Source organism: Gorilla gorilla, chromosome 9 (assembly GCF_029281585.2).
Source record: "Gorilla gorilla gorilla isolate KB3781 chromosome 9, NHGRI_mGorGor1-v2.1_pri, whole genome shotgun sequence".
Classification (NCBI taxonomy): Eukaryota; Metazoa; Chordata; class Mammalia; order Primates; family Hominidae; genus Gorilla; species Gorilla gorilla.
The window spans coordinates 78819749-78838841 of record NC_073233.2 but is presented as its reverse complement, the minus strand read 5'-3'; the positions used below and the strand labels follow the sequence as shown (position 1 = coordinate 78838841).

At 50.4% G+C, this 19093-nt stretch overlaps 1 protein-coding gene across 2 annotated transcripts in view; it reads left to right on the top strand.

Annotated features, from left to right (window-relative positions):
* SHANK2 (SH3 and multiple ankyrin repeat domains 2) overlaps positions 1–19093 on the top strand; it is a 691655-nt gene that overhangs the window by 257847 nt on the left and 414715 nt on the right. For both annotated transcript variants that reach the window (XM_055356048.2, XM_055356047.2), the window contains exon 12: positions 4978–5044. In XM_055356048.2, the coding sequence (XP_055212023.1) occupies positions 4978–5044 (67 nt within the window). The remainder of the gene's footprint in view (positions 1–4977; positions 5045–19093) is intronic.

Genomic DNA, 19093 nt, shown 5'->3' with positions numbered 1-19093 from the left:
GTTGAATTAATGGGGGAAAAACAGGCGAGCTGTAGAGAGCAGAGTTCTCATTTCTTCACTGGCTCCCCTCCAGGCCTCTAGGGCTCTGAAAAACCTGGACAAAGCAGCGTCCATTCTTACAGGACTAGTCCTTCCCCTGCGCAGGGCACTTTTCACCATAGAAGATTCTGTGGGTGCCCAGCCTGAGTGTGGCTTGTCATAAGCCTCGAGAATAATTTGTCATTTGTTGTTTCTTATGCTTCTGTTTTTTACAAAGGTGTTTGACCTGTGATTATATCATAACTTTTTAAAAAAATGCCATAGTCCATGAAAATGACAGCATATTATAAGCTAAGGTGATTAGATGAAGAGTTTGAACCCAAGCGGCTTGAGTGAATGTCTTGACTTTGGTGCTGACTGTGATGTGGAGCCCGTTCCTTATCTCTCTGTGCCTCAGTTTCCCCCTCTGTCGAGTAGAGATAATGGTGCCCACTTCATAGAGCTGTTAAGATCAAAAGAGGTCGCTCCTGGGAACTCACTCAGAGCAGCGTGTGGCACCTGAGCCTCGGCTGTGTCTCTGCTGTGAGTATTCTTTTCACTGCTGTGCACACCTGCAGCCACAGAGACAGACCCCACACTCTGCCTTCCTCATGCACCCAGACCAGCAGCCTGACACTGAGCAATGCTGAGATGTCACATAAGACCCAGTTCCCTCTTCCTTCTCCCAGAAGACTTTTACTGGGAACCCATGATAAACCAAGCATAGGGCGGGAAGTGCCAGAGGACAGGCAGGAGGCTGCTTTCTGCCAAGAGGAATTTCTAGGCCTTGAAATCATCAAGGGGAGAAACAGTCAGGCAATTATCACAAGTAAATGTTTGCATTGTTCTCATTTGCACTGTGAGTTGAGTCCTTTAGACCAGCAGGGAGGTGCCTGGGCTTAAGCTCCTAGGGCTTTTCTTTGGAAGGAGAATCCCGGAATCACTAGGGGATGGTCCACGTACATGTTATTTCAGCAGCTGTCCTAGGTGTGTGTTCCAGTGCAGATGTGGGTGTGCACTTGTGTGTATCTGACTGTGCATTTTTGTGGGGCGCTGGGTGACCTGGGGGGTGGGTTACCTTTACAATGAGCAGTCTGCAGTGTTTGAAGACATAGTCATCATTTTTCTAATCATAGCAAACTTTTTTTTTTTTTTTTTTTTTGAGACCGAGTCTCGCTGTGTCACCGAGCTGGAGTGCAGTGGCACGATCTTGGCTCACTGCAGTCTCCACCTCCCAGGTTCAAGTGATTCTCCTGCCTCAGCTTCCCCAATAGCTGAGACTACAGGTTCATGCTACCACGCCCAGCTAATTTTTGTATTTTTAGTAGAGATGGGGTTTCACCATGTTGGCCAGAATGGTCTCCATCTCTTGACCTAGTGATCCTCCCGCCTCAGCCTCCCAAAGTGCTGGTATTACAGGTGTGAGCCACAGCGCCTGGCCCATAGCATAGTTTTTTAGGGTTGATTGGCCATGTGCCAGGCACTGCTCTAAACCTTTACTTGTGAGATCTCAATAAATCCACACACCAAACCTATTTCACAGGTGAGAAAACCTAGGTTTGTGGATTACACGTAATGCCCAGTGTCACATAGTACAAGTCTGGATTTACACCCAAGTAGCCCAGGCCAGAGCCCATGCCCTCCACCTCTGGGGCAGCATCCCTCCGCCATTCCGCCATTTTCACCTCAGGCATTCGGCAAGGGCTGGTCTGTAGGAGTGCAGGAGAGATGCCTGGGCCTTGTGGGCAGGGAGGCCTAGTGCCATCCTGGAGCCAGCACAACCATCAGGGACCTGGAGAAGGAAATGTCTGGCTCAGCCTGAGCAGGCCAGGGCATGGGTCCACATCAGCCAAGTCGAGTTCCCAAAGCTGAGTTGGAGATGGGCTGTAGGAAGAGATGGTCCCCTTTTGGGAGGAGGGCGCCTCAGCTTCTGTCTCCCTGAATGTGGCCTGGAGACATGCTTATCTCTAAAGCCACCTTTTCTACCTTCATGCCCAAGGGAAGCCACCACTCAGGAGGCTTCCCCCACATCTTAGTCCATTCTCACACGGCTATGAAGAAATACCTGAGACTGGGTGATTTATAAAGAAAAGAGGTTTAATCGACACACAGTTCTGCATGGCTGGGGAGCCCTCAGGAATCTTACAATCATGACATAAGGCACCTCTTCACAGAGTGGCAGGAGAGAGAATGAGTGTCAGCAGGGGAAATGCCAGACACTTATAAAACCATCAGATCGCATGAGAACTCACTCACTATCACGAGAACAGCATGGGGAAACCACCCCCGTGATTCAGTTACCTCCCGCCGGGTCCCTCCCTCGACACATGGGGATTATGGGCATTATAATTCAAGATGAGATTTGGATGGGGACACACACAAACCATCTCACCTCACAGCTCTGCCCTGTGGTCCTGCCCATAAGTCTTTGGGCAGAGACCATCTAACTGTTGAAACCAAGGTGTGGATCTGATGATCTCTGAATTCCTTTCAGGGTTATTTTGCCTTCTTCCTGAAGAGTAGCACACATTTGTGACCAGACAGCTCTGTCACCCTCTTCTGTCAAATCCAAGAAGTCCGACAGTCTTCTTTCATTTGTCTTATCTCCATCACCTTCCATTCAAACTGGCAGTGTTCCTGCTCTTATAATCTCATACATTATCAAGTGATGTTCCAGCCATACCCTCAGTGTTCGTTTTGTTGCAATGTGGTTAGGCTTTTTCACTTTTTGCCGTATGGATAGACTGAGAATCTTCCAAATCTTCAAGCTCTGGTTCCTTTTTGCTTAACAATTCCTTCTTCGATTCATCTCTCTCCTTTTGCATTTTACTATAAGCAGTCAGGAGGATCCAGCTGCTCCTTCAGCACTTTGCTTAGAAATCTCTTCAGCTAAATATCTGATTTTATCGCTCACACAGTCTACCTTCCACAAAAATACTAGAACACAGTTGAGCCAAGTTCTTTGCCACTTTAGAACGAGCATCACTTTTCCTCCAGTTTCCGGTAACGTGTTCTTCATCTCCATCTGATATCTCAGCAGAATCATTCTAACATTCATATTTCTAGCATGCACCTCAAAACTCTTCCAGCCTGTAATCATTACCCAGTTCCAAAGCATTTCCATAATATTTTTAGATATTTGGTTTTTTTCACCAACACCATATTTATTAAATGTATATATATGTGTATGTGTGTGTGTGTGTGTGTGCGTGTGTGTATATATTTGGCCAGGCACAGTGGCTCATGCCTGTAATCTCAGCACTTTGGGAGGCAGGCTGATCACTTGAGGCCAAGAGTTTGAGACCATCCTGGCCAACATGGTGAAACCCTGTCTCTACCAAAAAAAAATATATATATATATATATGTATATATATATATTTTTTAAATTAGCCAGACATGGTGGCACATGCCTGTAATTCCAGATACTCAGGAGGCTGAGGCACAAGAATCACTTGAGCCTGGGAGGCAGAGATTGCAGTGAGCCAAGATCACATCACTGCACTCCAGCCTGGATGACAGAACAAGACCCTGCCAAAAAAAAAGAAAAAAAAAGTGTGTGTGTGTGTGTGTGTGTGTGTATGTATATTATGAGACATTTCAGAATAGCCTGCTGCTGCCAGCAGCCAATAATTCTAAATAAAGTCCCAAATTATTACACCAATTTGAGCTTTAAAAATATTCTTTAAGAAAAAATAAAAACTGAAGAGCGAAGACTTTCTGAGGAATATGACCTAAAGGAAAGGTCCTTTGAGGCCTACAGATGCCCTAAGTAAGGAAGAAAAAACACAAAACCAAAAATCACCCACCCTACCTTACCAGATCACCTCATACACACAAGAAGAAAGGTTGATTTAAATTAAACAAATGAAGTAAGCCCATGTTGGGAAGATGTTATAGATATTTGTTATAGCCACACCCCACTCCTGGCACTAAAGTCTGCATTTGTTTATAATTTGTTGTAAAGAATTGGCTCATATGATTATGAGGTTGGCCAATTTGAAATCAGTAGGTAAGGCTGGAAACTCAGGCAGGAGTTGATGCCTTAGTCCTAAGGAAAAACTTCTTCCATAGGAAACCTCAATTTCTGCTCATAAGGCCCCCAGCTGATTGGATAAGGTCCACTTACATTATGACTTGACATCAGCGCATTGTAGATGTATGTGTATTTCTCCAGGCTGGCATCTGAATGCCTGGCTCCTTTTGTGGGTTATATGTATTGGCCCTGAGCCCAAGGTCTCTCCTTCTGAGGCACTGTGTGCCTTGCCCGTGTGGTCTCTGGTCCTGGCCTTCCTTATGGGTCTCCATGGCCATCCTAGGATACTTGGCTTTACCTGCCTGATTGCTCTCCCATATCAAAGATCATGCATCTTTAGGCAACAGATCTGTAGGGCCTGAGTTGGAACAATTTCCTGTAGGTGATGGTTTTAGTGCCACTCATCTGGCTGTGCATACATCTATGGGTAGAATTTTTCCCACATAACTGAAGTCTGATGAGTGTTAAATGCTTTTTTTGAGGTTTCCCCTTCTCTCCAGTTATGTAGATTGGCATGCATCTAATCAGATAAACAGGGCTCCGGGGTGTCAGAACTGGAACCAATCAAGCCCCGTGGGTACACAGGACATAGTCAATGGGGAGATTTCCAGACTCAGGCCTGGTTGAATCCTCAGCTGCTCTATGGGTAATTTGCCCCACATGCCTTCTGGACAGAGGCCCCCACTCATATAGGTTGTAGAGCAATGACAACCTTATCATCATAGAACAGCCAACTGCTTTGAGAGAAGCGAGTGTGGTGGTGGTTGGCAAGGTGAGTGGATGAGTGTTGATAGATATTGCGGCTGCCATTTTAAAGGTTCTGATTGGACTTCTTTTGGTGTTAGGCCTTCAATGATGTAATAGTATATGCAGAAATCATTGTTCTGCAGGTGACACTTAACTTAATGTGATTTTCACTTTGCAGGTGGCCATAATAGCAGGCAACTTTGAGCTGGCAGAATACATCAAGAACCACAAGGAAACAGACATTGGTGAGTAGGCACGTGGAGAAACTGTGTTAGGATTTGGTTTGGAGATGCTCTGAGGAATCAGTCACTCACCAGCTTTTTAAAATGCTCCTAAGATTGGTTTAGAGCCTGCTTTTAGCAAAAGTTAACATAGTATTAGCCCATTTTCTGTCTCTGGTCTTAACTTTTTTTAACTTATAGTGGGGATGGGGCTAAGGAAGACCTTAGAGGTTAGGCCGTCTGAAACGTGCCTCTCTAGAAGGATGATGTTCTGATCTATTCTGACAGTCCCTGTTGCAAGGTTTCTTTCCATGTGAACATCATTGATTTAGTAAAATGGGGAGAGGAACAGAAAGTGTTTAATTTATGCTAAGGGTTGGCTGTAAGATTCCCTATCTGATGTATGTATCTGATTTTCCCCATTAATGATAAAAATTGATACATGTCGTTACACATTTGTCCAAACTGGTAGAATGTACAAGCCCAAGAGTGAACCCTAATGTAAACTATGGACTTCGAGTGACACTGTAGGCTCTCAGTTGTAACAAATGGCCCACTCCAGGGGGGTGTTGATGACTGGGGAGACTGCACGTGAGGGGCAGGGGCTCTCTGGGTAAGCTCTGTTCCTTCTGCTTGGTTTTACTGTGAACCTAAAACTGCTCAAAAATATGACATCTTTTTTAAAAATCTAAAAAGAAAAGAAATCAAACTGGAGAATGTGCTAAGCATCAAGCAATGGATGTAGGGCATGGCTCTTGATTGCTGAAACAAATTAATTTGCAGCTGATTTGGATGTGTTTATTGGAAGGTGCCGTAACATCCATGCTTCTATTTAGGCAAAGAGCTGGTGACCCGATGAGGGTGGAGAGAGAGCCAGTGGCATCCTCTCGGCTCCCCTCTGGTTGCCTCTGCTTCACTTCCTCCGCAGTTGTGCTGATGGCCGTTCCCCTTTTTAGTACCCCTTGTGCCAACCAGGAGGAGAGTCTTTGGGGCTCCTCCTCTCTCCCATCGCCCTGCCATCGGCTGGGCCCAGTCTTGCAACTTGGACGAGCCCACTGGCCTGTTTCCTCCAGCCCCGCGCTTCCACAGGACCTGCAGCGGGGAGCAGTCCCATTGGACCAGCAGTGGTGAGCTTTCGAAGATGGCATCACCCTATCAAAGGGGTCAGGGGGGGTGCTCCTGGGTGTCGTTTATTGCCTGTGCCCCTCACCTCATTTTTGGCATCAGGGAAAGCAGAACTGTGTTTGGCTGTCGAGGCTTTACCGTGTGGCATGTGTGCCCTACGTCAACCACGGCCAGTACCTACCCCGCCTTGGAGAACCGCACGAGGATGCAGAGCCAGATGCATGGCTTGCATCATCAAGCACCTGTGCAGAGCCTCGGGGCCTCCCAAAGGCTGCGCCTGACGCTGACTTGCACATCCCTCCTGTGAGCCAGGGCAAATCACTTAATTGCTCTGAGATCCAGGGTTCTGCCAGGGCTGCATCAGCACCTCCATGAGCGCATTATAGAGATTGATGAGTTAATGTCTGCAAAAGGATTTAGAAAATGAACTGAGCTCTCAGAATGCCAGAGACCGTCTTCCTGCTGCCTCCCTAATATGAAAGAGCAGCACACGGGATAGCTTTGGTTTGAGAGCTAAAAATATCGGCTGCTGTGAAGGGAGTGGGACTCTGTTGACCAGGGGCACACAGTGAAGAAGGGAGGTAAGGGAGTCTGAGCACAGGTCCCGCCCATGACGACAGGGGTTGTTGCTGGCACCACTGGAGGCAGAGCCCCCGCCAGCTCCACGGATCCTGAGTTGTCTGGGATGGTAACAAGCTAAGGGCTACCCCATTGGGCTACCCTCACTGGGGCCTGCACTGCAGAGAGGAAGGGGTGAAGTGGCTTCCTTATCCCAGCTCTCCACATGGAGCTGAGAGATATTGGGGCTGCTACCCCTGACCCTAAGTGTTGCCCCATGGAGTCACAGCCACCCTTCCTCCCTTCTGAGAAGGTAAGGTCCAGCCACTAAACCCCCCTACTCAAAAACAGGAGGGGCCAGGCACGGTGTCTCACGCCTGTAATCCCAGCACTTTGGGAGGCCAAGGTGGGTGGATCATCTGAGGTCAGGAGTTTGAAACCAGCCTGGCCAACATAGGAAACCCTGTCTCTACTAAAAATACAAAAATTAGCTGGGTGTGGTGGCAGGCACTGGTAATCCCAGCTACTCGGGAGGCTGAGGCAGGAGAATCACTTGAACCCGGGAGGCGGAGGTTGCAGTGAGCCGAGATTGCACTACAGCCTGGGCAACAAGAGCTAAACTCCATCTCAAAACAAAAACAAAAACAAAACAAAGCAAAAACCAGGCTGACTTTCCAAGTACGTTGAAGCACCGAGTTGATTTCACAATCCAGCTTGGGAGACATTTGCTGTCTTTTCAGTTTTGAGATATAATTATTATGAATACCTTTCTTATTTATGATGCAGACAACTCTTTACGAACAGAGAGGTTTTTTTCATTATTATAAAAGGAATGCCCATTTGTTGGGCGAATACATTTTAATTACCCTTTACCTGTTCTGATCAATTATTAACTGTAAACAGCACCCCCCATTGAGAGAGGGGTCACCCACCACAGGCTCACATGACTAACATATTTTGAAGTGCCAGGATCGAGGTTTGAGTCTCTCATGTCCGTATGTTTGTAAAATCCCCAGTTCTGCAGGAAAGAAGCAGGACTGGCTTTTACAATCAGCTTACGCAGGGAGTCAGTGTCTGTTGTTCCCTGATTTTTGGGCTTTCCCAGGGCCCCAAAGGGAAAGGATAGTTTAGAAAATCTATACTTGCCCATGCGGTTCCTTGTGCATCTACAAAGAAGAAGAAGAAAAAAAAAAACCTCTTGTTTCATCTGAGTCATCTAAGGGTTCGTGATTATGAACTAGCAAACTGGCATCAACAAAAACTGTGCCATTTAGATCAATTGTGTTGAAAGTTTCCCGGAGAGAGAGATGAAGGGTGTGGAGGCTGAGTCCTCTAGGAACCTGACATCTCTCAATGTGTTGATTGATCCAAGCACGGTGAATCTGTTGTGAAATCCTGAACTAATGCCTTCTTAACTAAACCTGTAGGTTGGAACCCAGTTGCTTCTCCCCCTCCCCTGTGGTCACCCCCACTTTGCATCGCCCCTCTGGCAGGGGCCAGGTGCTGGGTATGTGGTGGGGAGGGTCTCATACTCTCTTCCCCACCAGCTTGTGTGTTTTTTGCCTGCATGTGTCTTGCTAACTCCTGCATGCGGGTCTTTGCCCATTGTTTAAGAAAGCTGCCCAGCTTCTGGGTGAATGAATGAATAACCACAGTGAAAACAGTTAGCACTTACCAAGTACTACAGGCCAGCACTTCACGTACAGCATCACAGCCATGCAAACCTCCACGTCCAGATGCAGTTGTGGTCTCCATGTGAAGAAGAGCCTAGGCGACATGGCATTTGGGGTGGGGCTCCCCTAGAAGCTGACCTTGAGGTGAGGATTTGAGGGCAAGTTGTTTATTGTGGAGGAGATACAGGAAGCACCAGCAGGGACTTAGGGAAGGAAGTCAGGGAAGGGCAGGGCACCAGCTGTACACATGTGTTCATGAGCAGTTGACTCTGTGGGCCCCGGAGGCTCAGGCCCCTGGGGTCCTCTGGGAACCTGCAGAGGGTGTGCCTGGTCATTATGAAGCAGTTCATGTATTTACCCACCAGTTCCAGCTCCTATGCGTGCTCCCTCTGGGTACCAAGACCCCCATCAGGGATTTGGGGAATTGCAGGGGCCTGTGGGGGTAAGCAGTGCACATACCTGGGAACAGTGAGTGCCAAGGAGATGCAGGCAGGGCACCGATGGCATCTTAAATTCAGGACTTTTCCAGAGCCACATGCTGGAGGAATTGGGCCAACCAGATTTCAACCCCATGTCCATCTGATGCTGAAGTACTTACCTTGAGAACCTGTCCTTTCAACCACCACATGCTGCTGCCTCCCTGGTGAAGCTGAGAAAAACCTTCCACCATACAAAAGCTGCAGGCATCAGTGTGGACTGGGATGGGGCAGGCTGGGGAGGCTTCATAGAGGCTGGACCTAGAACCAGAGCTGTGAAGGTGGCCAGAGGGAAGAGGAGGCTTCCTGGGCCACAGATCACCAACAGGGCTGTCCCCCCCATAGTTAGAGGGGTCTCTCCTCTCTGCTTCCTCATCCAGGCTCCCTCGCTCTAGGATTACTAGAGCTAAGCATTTGTCAGCTCCTAGCCAGCTCCCCAGCTGTGCTTAGAAGGCAGGGTAGGGCTGGAGGAAGATGATGCTTAAGACCGCATGGGGCGGAGCCTGGCGGCTGGAGAGAGTTGTCTGAGAATGGATGGACTGATGGACTAACGTGCCAGCCTCATGACGGTGTGACGGTGCTGCCTGGCAGCCCCCGAGGGAAGCCTTTGTAGCTCACAGTGGTCTCTCACCAGGGTGGCTTGAGGTGCTCATCTTCTGAGCTTTCGAGAGACATCATGTTTTAGTCAGAACTGGTCCTGGCCACCCCTGTCCTCAGCCGGGGCTCAGAGTAACTTCTCACCCACAGAATCTGTTGTTTTCTCTGCAAAGCCTAGATTCCTCCACCTTCCACATTAACATTTCAAAGAGGAATGTCTTCTGTGGCATTTCTCACCCACCATGAAATTTTCAATTGTCACTGGAATGCTCCTTCCCAGAATGTTCTTAGCAGTGTCAGGGTGAGGGTCCATCACGGTCACCCAGGAGACCTTCAGAGGGGAGGTGCAGCCTGGCCCTCTACCCTGGGGGATGGAGACCGAGAGAGGGAGGGAGGAGGACACGCTTTTGGTGCTGCATAGTCACCTCTGTGGGATCACAGAACGAAAGAATTCCAACTGTGAGACCTTGGAGGCTGTCCACCCAGAGCACCAGCAGAAGGAACCAGCCCTGCCAACACATCGATTTTGGACTTCTGGCCTTCAGAACTATGAGATAGTAAATTCTGGTGTTTTTTTGTTTTTGTTTTTGTTTTTTAAGACAGAGTCTTGCTCTGTCACCCAGGCTGGAGTGCAGTGGCGCGATCTCGGCTCACTGCAAGCTCCGCCTCCCGGGTTCACGCCATTCTCTTGCCTCAGCCTCCGGAGTAGCTGGGACTACGGGCGCCTGCCACCACCCCCGGCTACTTTTTTGTATCTTTAGTAGAGATGGGGTTTCGCTGTGGTCTCGATCTCCTGACCTCGTGATCCGCCCGCCTCGGCCTCCCAAAGTGCTGGGATTACAGGCGTGAGCCACCATGCCCGGCCTCTGGTGGTTTTCAGCCACTCCGTTGGTGGTTGTTGCCACCAACTGAGCAGGAAGATATGGCCCCAGTCTCTTCCCGTCTAGAGAGGAGCCCGCATACGCTGAGGAAGGCAGACTGCCTGTGCTAGAGGAGAGGCATCCTTTCTCCCAGGCTGTACTTGAACATGTCAGGTACCTGAAATTGCAGGTCCTGAAGATGCCTGCACTGTCACCAGCTCAAACACCTATGTGGTCACCATCTTCCCGTGACAACTCTTTTTTTTTTTTTTTGAGGCGGAGTCTATCACTCTGTCACCCAGGCTGGAGTGCAGTGCCACGATCTTGGCTCATTGCAACCTCTGCCTCCCGGGTTCAAGCGATTTTCCTGCCTCAGCCGCCTGAGTAGCTGTGATTACAGGCGCCTGCCACCATGCCCAGCTAGTTTTTTTTTTTTTTTTTTTTGAGACAGTTTCACTCTTGCTGCCCTGGCTGGAATGCAGTGGTGCGATCTTGGCTCACCGCAGCCTCTGCCTCCCGGGTTCAGGTGATTCTCCTGCTTCAGCCTCCCAAGTAGGTAGGATTACAGGCATGCGCCACCACGCCCGGCTAGTTTTGTGTTTTTAGTAGAGACGGGGTTTCTCCATGATGGTCAGGCTGGTCTCAAACGCTGAACCACAGGTGATCCGCCCGCCTCAGCCTCCCAAAGTACTGGGATTACAGGCCTGAGCCACCATGCCTGGCCTCTGTTTTTGTTTTTTTTTTTTTTTTTTTAGTAGAGACAGGGTTTCACCATGTTCGCCAGTTTGATCTCAATCTCTTGACTTCATGATCCACATGCCTCAGCCTCCCAAAGTGCTGGGATTACAGGCATGAGCTACTGGGCCCGGCCCAATTTTTTCTATTTTTAGTAGAGACGGGGTTTCACCATATTGGCCAGGCTGGTCTTGAACTCCTGACCTCAGGTGATCTGCCTGCCTCGGCCTCCCAAAGTGTTGGCATTACAAGCATGAGCCACCACGCCCAGCCTGGTGACAGCTCTTCATTGAGCACCTTTTTCACAGACCCTGTGCTAATTTGGAGATTCAGAAATATTTGCATGTCCCAGGCCCTTTGGGGGAGGGGATGACCATGGAAGATAATGTCCCTCTGTCCCCTTCTACCCCCCAGATCTAAAAGTGATGTTTGAAGGATGGTGGATCCTGTGCACCCTTCCTAGGTGGAGTGAGCTACTGATCTGTTGCTGTTTAGTGGGAGCACACACCACACCCGCTCAGGAAAACAGGCTTTTCCGCACACGTTGCTTCTCTGGCTGTTGCAGCTCCTACTGCCCCATGTCCTGGCTGCAGTCTTCCAGCTGCGTCTGCCTCCTCTGCCCTCTCTCCATCCTCCATTCCCAGGAGCCTTCTATGTTGCTGGCATCCGCCCCTAAGACAGCTTCTGAACCACCCCACTCCTGGTCCTGGTCCTGGTCCTGACTGTCATCTTGACTTACCTGCCCTAACCCTCTCCTACCCACTGAGGCCCCCACTGCCCAGCAGGCTGTATGATTTGGGGTGCATCTGAGTCCCTTGGGGAACTTGTGTGGAATGCAGATGCCCAGCGCCACCATCAGAGTCTGACTCAGTGGTCGAGGGGCCCTCTGGAACTGTGGTTTCAAATCCCGCTGGTGGTTCTCATGCCGGACGTCCCAGCACCAGCTCCTCCTTTGCTTCTCAGGACCTGCCAGGCGTTTCTGCTCATCCACATCTTTCGTGGGCCTGCTCAGGACCCAGGGATGGGCTGTGTACCCGGTTCCCGGGGTTGCCACAACAAATGACCACCAACTGAGTGGCTTCAAGCAACTGGAATTGACTGTCTCCCTGTTTTGAAGGCCAGAAGTCCAAAATCAAGGTTTTGGCAGGGCTGGTTCCCTCTGCAGGCCCAGGGGAGGAATCCTTCCTTGCCTCTGAAGTTCCTGGGCTTGTGGATGCATCACCCCAGCCTCCGCCTCTGTCTTCACGTGGCTTCCCCTGTGTATATCTCAGAGGTCCTACTCCTTTCCCTTATACGGACTCCAGTCTCTGAATTTAGAGTCTACCCTAAATCCAGGATGATCTCATCTTGAGATCCTTCAACTCATCACACCTGAAAAGACCCTGTTTCCAAATGAGGGTGTAGTTTAGGTCCCACGGATTAGGACTTGGGCCCATCTTTTTGAGGACCACCATTCCACCCACTCTAGGGAACTCACATTGCTTCATGACTTTTGTCTTCTCAGGCTGTTACCTCTTCAAGGACAGATGGTATCTGATTCTGCTGTCCCCACTGTGCTAGGCACGTGGTGGGGCCTCAGGCAATGCATGTTGGATGGATGGCTCCTTCCCCAGCTCTTGTTCACTCCAAGTCAGCCTTTCTCTCATCCTCTTTCTCTCTTTTTTTTTCTTTTTTTTTTTGAGATGGCGTCTCCCTCTGTCGCCCAGGCTGGAGTACAGTGGAGCGGTTTCAGTTCACTTCAACCTCCACCTCCCGGGTTCAAGCGATTCTGCTGCCTCAGCCTCCCGAGTAGCTGGGATTACAGGCACTTGCCACCACACCCAGCTAATTTTTGTATTTTTAGTAGAGATGGGGTTTCACCATGTTGGTCAGGCTGGTCTCAAACTCCTGACCTCTGGTGATCCACCCACCTCAGCCTCACCCAAAGTCCTGGGATTACAGGTGTGAACCACCGCACTCGGCCCTACTCTCTGTTCTTGACCTCAAACCTGCTTTCCCTGGTACCCGGTCTTGAGTGTCAAGGGTGGGACACATATTGGCAAATCAGTTGCTGGATTGAGTGTGTTTGCGAGAGGTCAATGTTTTATCTGACTCGAACATTTTCAGAGTCCAGGAGCAGCCGAGCTCAGAGGCACAGAGGAGAGGAGGCAGTTGGAGGAAGTGGGCTGTGTTGGATTTGATGTCGTGAGTCCTCAAGCCAGGGATTTCTGGATTTCTGCTTTAGATCGTGGGTGGCCATGTGGCTTCCTGATTCTAGGTTCTGTGGCTTGGCTTCCTCCACCCCGTATCCTCCATAACCTCAGGGTGCTGCTGTAGTCCTTCTTCCTCAGGGTGAATCTTTTGTCCGTTCCTGGCCTCTTGGGTGGGTGTGGGTGGTGTCAGATGATCACCAGAGGACTCTAGATTCTTCGCCTGCCATTTGTCTATCTCTGTCAACCTCAGGAATCATGGCGTTTCTGCATTATGGTCTTCAGCAAGACTTGTCTTATACAACTTAGCTTAGGAGACATATGGATGAAGCAAGGCCTGTCCCTTAAACTTGAGGCTGTTGGCTCATGCTTTGGCGTCAGGGCAAACCCTTGGTGCTCACAAGCAGAGCTTTCTCCTGTCGAGAAGTGGAGGTGAGACTCACCTTTGCCTCTGTGGGGTTGGGTCACACTTCTCAATATGGGTCTGGTGGAAGCAAATTCCAAGCTAGAGGTGGGTGTGGGGTGGATGTTGGTGCTTCAAAGTGGGTAGATTAAAATACCACACATTTTTCTGACTTGCCATGTACAGCCTGGTCAATGGGATGTTTTCCTTTAAAAAGTCTCTTTAAAGGATCAAGTGGCCTCCCTGCTACTGAGGAGGGATCCTTTGTTTCCCAAACACAGAAGCAATCAGTGCCAGGAAATCAGTGCCCTTACGATGCTGGAATGTGGCTTTAGGGGAGAAGAGAATGAACACTGCGAGGTGATGAATGGGTGCTCTGAGGTCTGTAGAACCCAGAAATGGATTCAAATGTATCTCTTTAAAAGAGAGGTTTCAGCCTGCCGCGAAGCATTCTGTTCACAATCCGGCCAGCATGTATGTTGCTGTTGTCTGATGCTGTGATGCTGTTTCTGTCCCCTTCCTCTTAAAAAAAAAAAAAAAAAAAAAAAAAAAATTAAATGGGACCTCTGTTTGGTGATTTTATTTGCCAACTCAAAGAAAGTGATGGTTTAAATGCAGACGTCAATACCAAAGTTAATCCTTGTTTGTTGTCGTCCAGTGTTTAGCCGGCCGAGTAAATGAGCCCAGCAGGTTATAAAAGCTTTGCCATAGAGCCTGGACGATGGCTTCTGTGGGATGGAGATCCCAAATAGCAAGACTGTCCGGGTGCCGGGGAGCCCGCGTCTGAAACAGTCGTGCACACATTAAGCATGTTGCCAGCTGATAAGCTTTGGACTGGGATAACCTATTTTTTACGGTCTTTGTTGTTTTTGCTTTTGCCCGGCTTTGTGGGGAGATGCACTGTCAGATGGATTAAATGACATGGGTTGTTCTTCCTCAACCGAACAAGGTTTGTTTTCATACATCTTGTCCTTCTGCAGCTATGGAGAGAGAAGCGAGGGGTTTTTATATTTTAAAAGGAGGCACATTGAGCTGATGTGTGAGTTTGGGTGCCTGATTAGCCGACGAAGGAATACTTGGATACTGTTGCTAGGTTTCAAGACCGGGTGCCTGTATAATTATGCTTTAGATATGTATAGATGATGAATAGAGGGTGGTGTTTTCAAACAGATTGCTTAATGTAATATGTTAGGGGTGTGTGTGTGTGTGTGATTGTGTGATTGTGTGTGTGAAAGTAAAATTCAGGCTGATTTTGAGCCATGATCCTTTAAAAATATACCTGTTTGCTAGCTACTACCTGCTGTGAAATAAAATAGATCTGATTTGAAAAATTTCAGTTTACCTGGCATTTTGACTGTGAAATGTGCTCCTTCCAATGAGACACAAATGATGATCTGCAGTAATCACAATAGCCTTTGTGTTTGCAAGTAGAACCAGCAGCTTCCAAGGAAAACCCCAAATCCTCACCTATTTAATTTCATTAGATCAGAGTGGTCGGGGTCCCCGTTATTGAGTCCCCTCCTGTGCATGTTAAGAATAAACCCTCCCAAGGAAAGTCGAGATTGTATTTTTACTTAGCATTCTGCAGCAGTCACACAGCTGTTGACTAGATTCCCATAGAATATTTTCAAAACAAATTGCCGGAGAGGGAGGACAGAAAACTCCCAACAGACACAGCAGTTTCAAGGCATATGGGAGCAGTCGGCCGCCTCTGTGACCTGTCTGTTGGGACTGACCTGCGTCTTGTCTCGTCCATCTTCACGGGATTGAGTGAGCTGTGCAAGTCTGCGTGTGGTTTCCGGTCTGTGTGTGTGTGGTGCTGACTCCGCATGCCGGGCTGCTGATTTTATCCGGACATAACCAGCTCTGTTGTTCGTCTGCCACTCTGGAGTCTTGCTTGGTGTCATTTTCATGTCTGCTGAAGGGGTCAGTCACGTGCGTGTTGCTGTGGTCCTACTTTCTCCTGTGCGTATCTGTCTAGAAGTTTTGTTCCAAATTGTAAAGCGGAGTTGACTGGCGGGGATGGGATCCAAGGTGACTGGCTTTGTGTAAGGGCCACAGGTGGCCAGCATGTTGGGTTGGGAGGGTATTTTTTACATTTGGCCGATTTCCAGCACCGACGCCCAGGGAGTGTCCGCTGGAGGATCAGCCGTCTTGTGTGGCCTGCCCCGAATGCTGTGTACATGGTGCTCCCGGGGCAATTGTGGATTTTGTCCTGATGGGATGCTGCAGTGACAGTGAGGCCAGAGCTCCTGCCCAGCATGCATCTCTGTGTGCCTTGTCTTTGTTGATGTTCATTGCCACGTTCTGTCCACACCCTTGCCCCATGCCTCCTGCGCAGCCCCTTTACTCACTGGAGCCCGCCCTGCGGCCTGTCCCCTCTTCAGCCAAATGGAGCACTGTTCAGGGGGACTGGGTGGAGGACACGGAGTCCCTGGCCGCACTGACTGCCGCACAGTGGACACGTGGCTGCTGGGAAGCGTGTCCCACTGCGGATCCCCCACGGTGCACACAGAGATCGACTCCTTCCGTCTTCTGGGTTGAACTCTTCCCCAAACCTGAGTTTCTCCCAGCTCTTTGCTCCCCGGTCCTGGGCAGTTAGCACCCTTAGAGAAGAGCCTTTCCCACTCCATCCCCCATGGAAGGGCAGAAGCTCAGAGAGTCTCCACTGTGCCCTAGCCTGACCCTCACCATGCGATCCCTGCACGGTTCCCCTCTATACAGCGCTCCCAGGGCACTTACTGGAGATGCCTTTGTTCCCTGGTTCCCAACCACACGAGACCCCAGTTCTCTTAGAAAAAGTGTTGTATAACATCTCCTTCATTATCCTCAAATGAAACTCTTAGATAACATACCCTGATGTACACGTGGAATTTAGAAAAGACCCCCAGCCAGGCGCAGTGGCTCACGCCTGTAATCCCAGCACTTTGGTAGGCTGAGGTGGGTGGATCGCCTGAGGTCAGGAGTTCAAGACCAGCCTGGCCAACATGGTGAAACCCCATCTCTACTAAAAATACAAAAATTAGCCAGGCATGGTGGCACGTGCCTGTAATCCCAGCTACTCCGGAGGTTGAGGCAGGAGAATCGCTTGAACCTGGGAGGCAGAGGTTGCAGTGAGCCGAAATCACGCCATTGCACTCCAGCCTGGGCAACAAGAACGAGACTTCGTCTCAAAAAAAGAAAGAAAAGGAAAGATACCCATCGTGTTCTACAAAGCAGGAACACTGTTCTACGAAGCAGGAACACTCAGTGGGGGGGACCGGACACTGTAGGCAGGGAGGGGTCTGTCCCAGAAGACCCAGTGCAGTTTCAATGGTCATTCCCTTCCAATCCGGTCACCATGAACCCCAGAGCTCCTCTGGCAGCTGGGAGATGCTCAGCCATGGGTCGGGTGTGGTCCAAGGCAGGGCTGGCTTCCAAAATGGTCAACAGCTCTTAGGAAAGTTCCAAACCAAACAAAGCCCATGCTGTCTTTCATTGCATTCCTGGAAAATTCGGGGAGTATTAAAGCTGTGCAGATTTGTGTGGTGTTTCTAAGTAACACGCAGGAGGTTGTGCAGATAAACAGGTTTTGCATTTGTCTGAACATCTGGTGGGTCACTCACAATCCCTAGGGGCCCGTTCCACGCATTGCAGGACTTTAGCCTGTCTGGCCCCTGCCCACCACGTGTGAGAAGCACCCCCTGACCCCGTTATTATCACAGCCCCGAGCCCTCTCTGGTGGGGTGGATGCCAGCCTGGTGGGAAACACTACTCGGGCATTCACAGGGTGTGCCCTGGTGCACTGGCCTGAGCCAGGCATGGGCTGGTGCATTCTCCTCTTGCTCTCTGCATCCATTCTCCCAGAAAGTTCCTGCCTTGCCCCTGAGCGCCACCCACCCCTGCTCCTGGCTCCCTGCAGATCTCTGTTCCTACCCTTCTGAGACCGAGGACTGTGGCCCAGCAGGTTGGCCTCTGGTTCCTCAGCTCTGACTCCTGCAGAGGGCTGAAGACCACCAAGGTCATGACCAAGGCAGATTCCTCCTTCCTGGTCCCCTCTTGTAAGGTGTTCCCTCCGTGCCCTGCCAGCATCCTCAGCGCCTTCTCCCCTTGCCTGGGCCTCCCCAGCCCCACCTGCCTTTCAGGGCACATGTCCTAGCCCAGGTGGAGGCCGGGTCTTGTTTCCACGTGGTCTTGCCCACCCCTTCTCTGTGCCTCCGGCGTGGGTCCAGGAGGGTGGTGAGGTGCACCCTGGGGGCTTTCCCGGGCCCCCTGGTTTTGCTCTGTCCTGCTCCACGCCACAGCACACCCTCTCAGGTGGGCTCCCGGAGTCCTGTGTGGCCTCTGCCCCCTTTCCCGGCCCCCTTTGTTCTCTTGGTCTGGTCCTGCCTGCTCGGGTGAGGTTCTGGATTGTCCCTGCCCATGTCATTTCTCCACTTGGAGGCCCTGCGCCAGGTCCAGGGGTCAGGTGGACCAGGACTTTGTGCCATAGCTGAGGAGCTGGACTTTTGGCTGTTGGTTTCCTACAGATGGAGGACATTTATGTTATATCTGCCATAGGTATCAGGGTGGGAAGGCTGAGGCCAGCATTAGGGGGTGCTAAATCCCAATGGGGCATAGAGTCAGGATGGCTTCCCGGAGGAGGAGGCAACTGCTGCCTTGATCTGAGCAGCAAAAATAGCTCCTGTGCCTTCAGCCCTTTCAGAGCCAGGCCTGGGCTCAGTGCTCAGTACTGGATCGTAATGACAGCCCTGTTAGGGAGGCGCCTTCACTGCCCCATTTTCAGCGCAGGAGGATGAGGATCCTGGAGCCCAGACACTTGACAAGGGTCCCCAGGGTGGGGATGGAGCTGGGGCTGGAACTGACAGCCGTGACTCCGGAGCCGCCCCTTCACTCCTGCTAAGGCTGCCCATAACACTGCTTCTCTCTCTGCCACCTTGACCTCTGGGACCGTGGCTCCTGCCCTCCCCTCCCACAGGCCACAGGCAAGCCCGCCCTCACCTCCACCTGCCTCCTGCCTACCCTGCAGTTTGCTGTTAACCTGCAGCTGTTTCCTTAGGACCTCCCCTCACTCCTGCAAAATCCACACAGTTCTGCCCTCCTGGAGGACCAGGCCAGCCGCTTGGCTTCCTGTGCTCGCAGATGCTGGGCCAGCGTGGACAGATGGCACAGAGGTGGCCTTTCCTGTGGACATGAGGATAAGCCACTGCCTGCCGCCTTTTAGCAAAGCCGTGGGGATCACCGTCCTCTCCCTGCACCACCACCCCTCACCCCTGTGCTCCTGGCTGATTTTGCAAGCAAATTTTGGGGTCTGCCCTACCTCTGACCTAAGCCTGCCTCTGCACAGACTAGCCCAGCTGGCCCCTGCTCCTGTTCTGTGACCTATTAATGACAAGGTCACATGTCAGCCTGCGGCAGTGACCAGATACTGCCAAGGAAAGGAATCCTTGGCAGCTTCTGTCATGATCTTTTTCACTG